The sequence below is a fragment of the Poecilia reticulata genome, linkage group LG11 (genome assembly GCF_000633615.1).
Source record: "Poecilia reticulata strain Guanapo linkage group LG11, Guppy_female_1.0+MT, whole genome shotgun sequence".
Classification (NCBI taxonomy): Eukaryota; Metazoa; Chordata; class Actinopteri; order Cyprinodontiformes; family Poeciliidae; genus Poecilia; species Poecilia reticulata.
The window spans coordinates 10,191,035-10,201,696 of NC_024341.1; the positions used below are offsets into that span (position 1 = coordinate 10,191,035).

Consider the following 10,662-nt stretch of genomic DNA (forward strand, 5'->3'; position numbering starts at 1 on the left):
CACACACACACACACACACACACACACACACACACACACACACACACACACACACACACCACGGGTCTCTCCCCCGACTCAGCAACAAGATTGAGTGTTTGGCGTTTTATTAGGGCGGCTGATTGGTGAATTTCCTTTGAATAAATTGCATCTGATATGTTTAGGGACGAGGGCAAAATTTGCATTTTGAGGATTGATACTCTCGACCCGGTCACAGGGTAATGAGAAGGCCTCCACCCCCACCCTGAATAAGCCCCCAGATCCTTTAAAAAACATTTAGCCCCACTCTTCCTGATCAGCTCAATAGAATCCTTGAAAAAAAAAAAAAACTAGAAATGGCACAGATGTTTGCTGTTTTTGTTCTTGCGTTGTATCAAACAGATTCAGATTTTTTTTCAGACATTTGCTTTAATTGTATTGTCTTACGAAAGGCAATAACATCCAGTCACCAAATACGTATTTTTAATTCAGTTATAGTTATTAACCTTTTCACCCTGAGATGTTTTATTTTATTTTATTTTTTTATTGAAAATACCTGGGAAAACACGGCGTTGCCTTTTATATAAACATCCGTTGGGGAGTGAAAATATGTAGAAATGACGTTTATTGATGTCTAAACACGGGAGAAAGATGAAAAAAGCTACAAAGACTGTTTTTCTTTTTTTGCACATAAAATCAAATAAGCTGCAAAACGCAAATGTGATCTGCCGCCTTTGCGTATCCGGCGATATATTACTGAACAGACAAATAAACGGGTATTATCTTCTGAATGTGTCGCTGAAAAGAAAGCTTGAAAAATTGTCGACTAAATATTGTAGGGTTAATCAAATAGGCCGAAGAATCCTTACTTTCATAGTCTTTGTTTTGTTTTAAAAAAAAGTAAATAGGACAAATGGGGTAAAAAGCAAAATTCGCATCATATATTTTCCGGCCTAAATATTAAAAATCACCGACCTACTTTTAATAGTCAGAACATAAGACAGATGTGCATGGATGGTCTGTTTGGAAAGTTGTCCTAGAAATGGGTTCAAAATGTAAACAAGCAAAAGCAGCTATTGATTTCCATATCAGATTCCTTGGTTTCGCAATTTATCACAATTATGAAAAAATTAGCAGACAGTAAAACAGAGAATGGATGACACACATTTTGCGTTTAAAACATATTTTCTTTTAATGCCACGAAATCACAGTCGTACTTATATCACCTGGAAAGGATGAACAAAACCACATCATAGAACATTCTTTATTGTAACATTAACATGGTATGAACGGAAAAGGAATGCTTAATTCCACAGTGGAAAAAAACTGTAATTATTCTTATTTAGGTATTTTTATGAATTAAAATGAATTGCATTCCATACATATAACATTGTTAGTGATTATTTTTGCGTCTCATAACCAATTAAAATGTTCATTTTTGTCCAAATATGTTCCATAATAATTTTGAGAAGCTGTAATTGCGTAAAAAAATAAGTTCAAAATTAAAGTGCCCTTAATGAGTTAGTGGCATCTAGTTGTTCTCTGCTCCACGTCTTGTGATTGTACACGTTCGTCCTAAAAAAAGACCATTAGTTCATTAGTTTCAACGCATAATGCGGATAATATGGAGTTCTATAAACATCATGTACGGTCAAATGTATTTTATCATCAAAATATCAGTTCATGAATCATGAATTTGGTATTTTTGGTAGTTTTCTTTTTGCAGAATCGTTTGCACCAAAGATAACTTGCGTTGTTTAAAGGAAGAAACAAACAAACAAACAAACAAACAAACAGACAAAAGTATTTTGTTAAACTTTTCAGAAACGCTCAGCGCGTCCAATCAAAACTAGCAGCTGTGGAAAGACGTCAGTCACTCTAATAGCTAATTGTTGCTGCAATAACCAAGCTGTGAAAACGTCATAACGCCATGCATACCGCGCAAAAACGATTATGTTACTAATGCCAGCCCAAGTCACAATGTTTCTTTAAAGACGTGAGTTGTGCATGTTTCTATGGCATTTCTTTAATTTTTTTTTCTTGCCCATGCAGACAGAAGACCTTGTGAGAGCCATACACAATCTGTCACCATCATCTCAAAGCACTTCTCTGATAATCCAAATTTACTGTATACTGTCAACTTGATATATATGGGCTGACTCGACCTTCACTTCGCAGTGTATATGCGCCCGGAAAGCCAACACCTCGAACCCATTCGCTGTGAAAGCTGAAATTTCAACTCGAGCCTGTTGCGGTTTCAGGCGTGATTTTCAGTTTTAAATCTTGTGGAAAATTGCGCGGATAACGAGCGTGTTATCACATGCTCTCGATTTCATTGGGACTGGAAGCAGATTAGTTTTCTTTCTTGCATTTTGGCACAAACGTCTCCAGGAGCCATTGCGCGGCAGGCCTGAAGTAGATAGCAGGAGTAATCTGAAGCTGTTCATTCCTACGCTTTTTCTAATAATGACGTTTTAATAAAGGTGTCCGAGGTATATAACAGCAACAAGTAGAATCATCTGTAAAACTCGCAGTCGCTCCTATAGCCTTGTCGGCTTAATTTACTGTAAGTGGAGAACGGCTTAGCTGACCAGCTCTATATTTATGCTGGACCCGTGTTAGAATAGAAAGCCAGCAGAGTGTGAATTTAGATATCATGTGTAGCCTTCTTACCCGCCGACATTATGTTGACACATTGCCTCTCAGGTGGTCTCTGCGGCCGTGTAGGACGCAGTGAATCTCCAGTATGCCATTTGCAATGAGTTAGGATGGATACTTAACCAGCTCTGGCTCAGTGCGCACAGGCCTGGCTGTTCTCAGCGCGCTCTATTCCAAAAATCTGCAACTTTTGTGAAGATAAGGACTCTGGAAAACACCAGAAAACCCTTCATTCACATGCATTTCATATCCTCACGTCTGAACGTATAAAGTATTTTTGCAAACGTGTTACCAAGAAATCCCTTGAGGAACCTCCTTGTGTGTTGAAGCGCGCCCCCTGAAGAGCTAAAAGAGAGCCTTGCAAAACTGAAGTCCAAGTCCGGGGTGAACCCCAGGTCACCGCGTCTAACAGATATGAAAATGTCGCCTCTTTGGGAAAAAAAGAGGGGGCAACGCCTTGTTGTTTAACAAAGACTGTCAATGGGCAAGATTAATCAGAAACAAAATGGAAACGGTGTCACCTCGGGGTCAGGCAGAAGTTATCTCTGTGTAGGGGAGCGTCAGAAAAAAAAGAATAGGAGAGAGGCTGAGCAGCAGCAGAACAGAAAAAAAATAGGGAGAGAAAAGGAGAAAAAAGAAAAGAAAGCTTTCAGTATTTCCGTAAGTTTTGTGGGCCCCTTCTGGTTCTCTCTTGCAGAGGCCTTGTCGAGGTGGACCAGATCCGAGAGGAGCTGCTGCTGTTGTTGCATCCTCGAGGAACACGGATACAGAGGGTCATCTCGGATAAGGAGCGGAAACTGGACGTGAACATGATGGCTGATGGCGAACAGCACGGTCAGACATACGTTTCATTACGTCCTTGTAAACATGCAACATGTCTTTTATCTTCTGTTTTTATTTTGTATAATCAGATTTTTTTAAATTATTTTTTGTATCGCAATGAAACATAAACAATTTAGAATTTCAAAGTATATTTCTGTAAATTATTATTATTATTATTATTATTATTATTATTATTATTATTATTATTATTATTATTATTATTATTATTATTATTATTATTATTATTATTATTGCCATTGTTGTTGTTAACAGCAACAACCGCAACAATACTAAACTAACTAAATAAAAAAAATAAAAATAATAAAAAAAATATTGCAGTACTTGATGAAACTAAGAACAGAGAAAACTATTTGAGTTTTTGTGGTAGAAATTTTGGAGGCTATGTTTGCACTTCTTAAATGACTTTCCGTGATGCATAAGTTTATTCAGGGGCATTATTGCAAGTAAAATATGTGGTCGTCCTCACTGCACGGACACTTTCAGCTCTGACGTGCAGCTCTCCGTAAATGCTTCTGCAGGATATTTGCTTTGGCGTCTGGCTGTATTACACATGCAAATCAAATGTTTTAAGTGTTAGACAAATTTATTTGCCTTTTAATAGAACTCGACACACGGCATTGCACGCTTTCAGCACAAGCCAAGCTTGCTCTGCAAAATATGGCTATGTAGACTCTCCATCATGTTGTCAAACAAATAAAACAAAACAAAAAAAGGGCCGTTTTCTTGTTTTTTTAAGCAAACTATTGAGGTGAAACATTGGGGTCGACAGATTAGAGGGTTTTTTCATTTTCATTATTTGAAAATATTTTAAAGCAGAGTTTTCCAGGTTGCTTGCACGTGTTGTGCGTGAATCAGAAGACATGTGCCAGTTTTTTAAGGATGCGCAAACCCGTGACGACTGTCGAGGGTTTTGACATCTTTTGTTTTCTTTTTCAACCATGATGATTTTGATGTGCTCTGATTTAAAATCTGTGTTGCATCTTTGGGATGCAACAGATTCCAGTTTCAAGCACTGATGTTCACCAGGTTGCACGACTAGACTCAATTCTGCTTCAGCTGAGATGCTGAACCTCACCCACCAAAGTTCGGACTCTTGCAGTAAACAACTTAGCAGATTACTTTCTTTTGCTTTATATGCTGTGATTTAATAAGGAAAACACCAACGTAAGCCAGTCCGAGCGCTGCTGCTGGTACCAGTGCCATGCTTTTCCATTGGTTCCTGTTTACATGATGCCCACAGGACAGGCGGTGATTGGTGGCCTCCTCGCACGTGACCCGACAACTTTGTACATTTGACAGGGGGGAGTAGGAGGGTTTTGTGGAGATCAGAAAAACGACAGCGCGATAAAAATTAGTATTGTTGCACTTCACAAATTAATGACCATGAGTTCCTACTTGATAAACTCCAACTACATCGAGCCTTCCTTCCCACCATGCGACGAGTACCAGCAGAGCGGATATATCCCCAGCCACGGCGACTACTACGAGCGGCCAAAGGATACGGGCTTCCCCCATCACGACGAGCAATCCTATCCGAGGTCAGGCTACGCGGAGACGGGCTATGACTACGGAACCGTCCCCTCAGCTGCCGCCGCTGCAGGACTCGACGATTTCGGCGACGGACACCACGCACAGCCGCAGCCGGTCCCACAGAGTCACGGCGCTCGCCTCTCCGCGGCGCCAGACGGTGGCGCAGGGGCAAACGGGAGCAAAGACTGCAGCCTCGCCGGTGAAGTGTACCCCGGCGTGGCGAAGGGCAAGGAGCCGGTTGTCTACCCGTGGATGAAAAAGGTTCACGTTAGCAACGGTGAGTTCCAAGCCACGGGAAACACAAGCATGAGCCCACTGAGGCAGCACTAGTAGCAGCCCTTACAGCAGCAATTTACGACTATCGAGCAGCAGGGTCGGTAATTAAGGACCCTCGTAAATTTTATTGCCTGTGTTCGTCTGTCTGGGGCCGTGCGCCTTTGTTGCTTTTTAACCCAAACTACCTTCTAGCACTGGAGGCGAGCCAAAGTGTTATATTCCGCCCTGCTGTTTTTGTTAATCATTCCTAAGCTTTGATGTGTCCCTGGATGCGAGTGCTTGTACACATTCTCTTCCGTTAAGGAGAAGAGAGTTTAGAAACCGGTTGCAGAAAACGTGGCGCACGAATTATGCAATATGCGTGTGCAGTGGGCACACATAAAAAATGCAGAAAAAAAGCAAATAATGCCTTCTTAAACCTGCATGTAACACCTGCCTCCCACTGCCCCCCACCCCTTTTCCCGTCTCCCAGTCAATGCCAGTTACAATGGAGGGGTGCCCAAGAGGTCCCGCACTGCCTACACCCGCCAGCAGGCTCTAGAGCTGGAGAAGGAGTTCCACTTCAACCGCTACCTGACCCGGCGCAGGCGGGTGGAGATCGCGCACACCATGTGCCTGTCCGAGCGCCAGGTCAAGATCTGGTTCCAGAACCGTAGGATGAAGTGGAAGAAGGAGCACAAGCTTCCCAACACAAAGATCCGCTCATCATCCGGGTCGGCCTCTTCCTCAGCCTCCGGGGCCCAGCAGCAGCAGCAGCAGCAGCACCAACAGCAGCAGATCAAAACAGGCCAGCAGCTTGTCCCAACGCCGTGCACAGTTGGTCTATAGTGCCCAGAATAACAGACCCCACATAATCCAGACTGAGATGGCGAACAACACATGTGGAATTCGATGGACCGATTTTCAGTATTTTACACTCATGGTGTTATATCTCTGTAAGCTTGCACATTGGGCCTGTGCCACGTCCTTTGTACACCATTTCGTCCTCACTCCCCCCACCCCCCTCTTCATATAAGCTTGAAAAATCACCTTTAATTGCCACGGTGGCAACTGAAGTGTTTGGTTTCGGATGGAAAAGACGGAAGGAAGGAAGGAAAAAAAATAAACAAAGAAAAAAAAATCCAATGCACATTCAGACGTGTAGGACTTGGATCACAAAGTGTGTATCATTGCAGTTAAAACTGAGTCAGGTGAAAGTAAGTTTGTGGTCATTTTTTTCTATACGTTCTCTACGATTATTATTGTTTTTATGACCATTGCTCATGGAAAGTTCTAATATACTTGAAAGATATTTAGGAGACTCTGTAGATGCCTGTTTATTTAGGGTGGTGAAGGGGCTGTTTTAGGTAGGGTGGGGGGTGGGGAGGGGGTGGCATCAGTCAGAGGAGCAGCAGTGTAGTTCGTGTGTTTGACTGGGTTGGTTCTTACTGTTGAATGTATAGTCCAGGTGACGTTCACATCAAATGTACATAGACAAATCCTACCTAATGAAGGCACAATGAGGGAAAAGGGCGATTTTTTTTGTTCGTGTCAAGTTCTGTCGGTGTTGTACACAAAGTCCATATAGATTCATTTGTGCTCCCGTGCGTCCTTATGCTGTGTTGTGTTCTAAACTGTGAATATTTGTATGTGCTGTCTCAGTAATGACCAATGTAATGTAGGCTATATAGTGTAGGTTAAACCTGTCCTTGTGAAATAAAATATGTGCTCCACTTACGAGGCTTGACGCGGTTGTGGATGTTTTTGTCATCGCCAGTATTGATTTCACTTGAGCGCAACAGCCTGTTTTCAAAGCCGCTCTTTCGTTTACGCGCGGTTTTAAGCGAACTCGAAAAGATCCTTTTTTTTGATAATCGTTATTAATTATTAAAGATTAGGAGGCGGAATTTAGATATTAATATTTTTCCTCATTCTACGCTCAAATATTGCGATCTATCCAATATTAAAATATCCCGTGGGCATCTGCTATCCCCCAAAAATTTTAAAAAATTGACTTTTGTTTGTCCTTCATGTCCGGTCCAAATTTAGCCTGAACAGAAACGCGGAAAGTCAGGCTTTTATCAGTCAATTAAAAAACAAAAAACTACACACACCTTGAAACAACAGTTTGACATCAACGGACTTTTATTATTACTATTATTTCTTTATTTTACATTTCATCTATGGTTTCACGATATTAACACAAAATTCGATGTTGTCATTTCTACATTTATTCAACAAAAACATGAACTTTACTGATGAGATTATTTGCCAATAGTCCTTTTTGAAAACCTTGCTGTGTGTGTTAAGACGCTATTCCTGCACGACCCTATTTAAATAATTGTTTTTCTTTTCTAACTGTTTGTGGCATTTGCATTGAGGTTTAATTTGGAGATCAATGCGCAGTGCTGTTTGTTTGTTTCTTTTTTTCCTTTCGGAGTGCAACTGCTAGTGGTGTGAACGCTAATATCCGTCTTGTTTCTTTCGTCCAGACATGTGTTTGCATCTTCTTGTTGTGTTTTTCATCGCTCGCTTGTCTCAGATCCAAATCCGTGCACGTGCATGGCATGTTGTGCGGCTATTCTTGGATTAGGAAGATATGTGGCAGAAACACATGATCCGAGTCCACGCAGTATTAGCTGACAGCAAGTTTTTTTGTTTGTTGATGTTTTGATTTTATCAAATAGAAACAGAAAATGCCAGAATTGTCTTCCATCTAAAAGTTGATGTTGAAAAGTTCAAGCTGAAACGTGATAGCAAATGTGTTTATAGATATTTAAATGTGGTTTAAATGTGGTAGGGATAGTTCAAGAAAACCGTCCATTCGTTATTTTGAAAGTTTTTATTTTTGGCTAAATATGGGGCAAAGACATTTTTCCAAGGTTAAAACAAAGACCAGAAAAAATATCCTGGACTTACAATGTTTGGTAAAAACACCAAACTTGAACTGCTATGCATATCCTGCCACACATATTGTTCCAACTTTGCCACTCCAATGATAACTCAGCCAACCTTACAACACCAAGAGTGTGAGTGGTGGTCACTACCTGCCCCGTCCAAACAATAGAGAGTTCAGCCAGGGGACAGCGGCAGCCACTGGCCAATCACGGGCTCCGAGCACTTCTTCTGACCCCTGACCTTTCGACACACACAATGTTCAGACCATACATCAGCGCTGAGACCTCAGTCAGCCCATTTGAGATTTATCCAAAGACGGCGTGCCAAACAATAACCGTGTTTAAGTGTGAAACTGAGCCATGAATTTTCCCAAAATTATTCCAAGAGACAGCGCTTGTGCATGTGCAGATTATCACAGAGGGAGCGCTGGCAGGGCCCGGAGGAGAGGGCGCACATGAGCAGAAACATGCTGAGATTCTTCATGTTGGGGTGCATAAATTTTAGTATGTGTTGGCATGTGTTGGTTTAAAGCCCATAAATACGTCGGCACGTTTATTGGTTATGGGTTTACAGAGCATAAATTGTAAATTGTCATTTAATTTAAACGTACAACGGACACAAACAAACTGCTTTTTTTTCTCCTAACCACATTTATTGAGAGAGAGAGAGAGAGAGAGAGAGAGAGAGAGAGAGAACAAATCTGAAAATATTACTACTTTTTTGCTGCAGAAAATTTCTCCTAGACTGTGGGCTTCCAGAATGACGCTCGGCCTGACTGGCACGTACTTTATGCACACGTCCAAATATATAGTTCAATTACGCATTTCAAGTCTTTGATTCTCAAATAGAGGTCACTTTCAGAGTGCTGAAATTTTAATCTACTCTTGTTCACGTGACTTGCTGAATAATGGATGCCCCAGGGGGTCAGAAATAGATCTGAAAATCTGACTTAATTTCATTTGAAGTGATGCTCTGCAAGGTGCGAGTCAGATCTCTTCTCCTCTGACAGAACTTCAGGAGGCAGAATCATCATGACTTGTAAGTAGAATTGGTGTAGTTTTATTCTAGCCATTTTTTAGGGTCACGAGGATAATGCGTAAAATATCCCAAAAATTGTAGATCGTTCTGGGAGTTTTATTGCTCTTATGTGTTAATCTACCAGTGTAGGTTAAAACGTGGCAAATTTTCAAATACTTGCATGTCGAGCCTATCAACATATCTACATTCTGAGTAAGTTGCGGCGGTGATCAAATAGATCCAGGTGTGGATCTTATTTCAATCTGACTGTTGCTCAAAGTTCTTAAATAATACTCAATGAAGTGTTTACATTTTGTAATTTTACACTATTATTATTATTACTCACAGTATGTGTTTTGTGTGGTGAATGCTGACAAGCATGCATCCATGTATCCACTCTTTGCATACATGCAAATCGCAAAGGAATATTGATCTGAAGGGATGATAGTGCTGGAAAACATTCTTGCTACCTGACCATTTGTTGTTATTCATTCGTGCAGGTATTTATTTATCTATTTCACAGTTTGGGTGAACACAAGCTGTGGAAATGTGGGTTTGTTTCACACTATGGTGGCATAGAGAATTAAAAATATACATTTATATGTTTTTGTCTTTAACTGAGACTAAACCTAAAACTCATGCCACAGTTTCTATGTTGTTTTCATAATTAAAAAAAAAAGATTTTGACTCTAATCATCTCATCTTATTCTCTGACTGTGATGGTGTATAACAATGCAATTAGGAAATTGCAAAGCAACTGCAAAGATAACAACTAAACTGACTAAATTAAAAAAATAATAATATTATTATTATTATTATTATTATTATTATTATTATTATTATTATTATTATTATTATTATTATTATTATTATTATTATTATTATTATTATTACAGAGTTTCTGCTAACAAAAACGGTCACTAACAAATTTTCTGGGATAATAAAGAGCCACTTCTTACAAGGAAATCCAACTTGCTTTATTACAACCACATCCAAGCAAACACTTCTTCGGTCTTCGTTGGTTGCACTGTTTGTCTGGGGTTAATTAGAGATGGCTCCACTCAGCTCGAGGCGTTGAATTTCGCATTAGTCTTGATGTTGGCCGATGTAAACCTCAGTGCAGCAGTTATCTTCGGCTGAGAGGCTCGGTAACCCAAGCCTGGCTGTTAAGAGCTCCGAGTGTCAACATTGTGGGAAGATATGGCCAGTCGTCTGGCCGACATCCAGGGGGTCTCTGCGCCTGCAGCTCCTCTCCGTGCTGACAGAGATAAGGAGGCTTGATTTGTGGAAATACATCTGGGAACATTTGTGTTATTTTGATTTTGAAAAAAACGTGATCAATTAAAGAGTTTCAGAAAATGGCGATGAGCTAGAATGCTTGTTGAATTAAGAAATTAAAGAGGAGCTTTTAAATGCTACCAAAGTCGATGCTTGGATGTCTGACTTGCCACTCAACTCTGCACGGGTCAGGGGAAAGTTCAG

The 10,662-nt window shown here is 40.5% G+C and overlaps 1 protein-coding gene across 1 annotated transcript; it reads left to right on the forward strand.

Moving 5' to 3' along the window:
- The first annotated feature begins 3,755 nt into the window (after positions 1-3,755).
- Positions 3,756-7,012, forward strand: hoxa4a (homeobox A4a). The gene is made up of 2 exons (XM_008421644.2): positions 3,756-5,287; positions 5,759-7,012. Exons 1-2 carry the CDS (start codon positions 4,858-4,860, stop codon positions 6,112-6,114), a joined length of 786 nt encoding a protein of 261 aa, XP_008419866.1. The 5' UTR covers positions 3,756-4,857; the 3' UTR covers positions 6,115-7,012.
- The last annotated feature ends 3,650 nt before the right edge of the window (positions 7,013-10,662 follow it).

Coding starts and splice junctions, on each gene's coding strand:
- hoxa4a (XM_008421644.2), top strand. CDS start 4,858: ATGACCATGAGTTCCTACTTGATAAACTCCAACTACATCGAGCCTTCC. Junction 5,288..5,758: donor AAAGGTTCACGTTAGCAACG/GTGAGTTCCAAG, acceptor CCCGTCTCCCAG/TCAATGCCAGTTACAATGGA.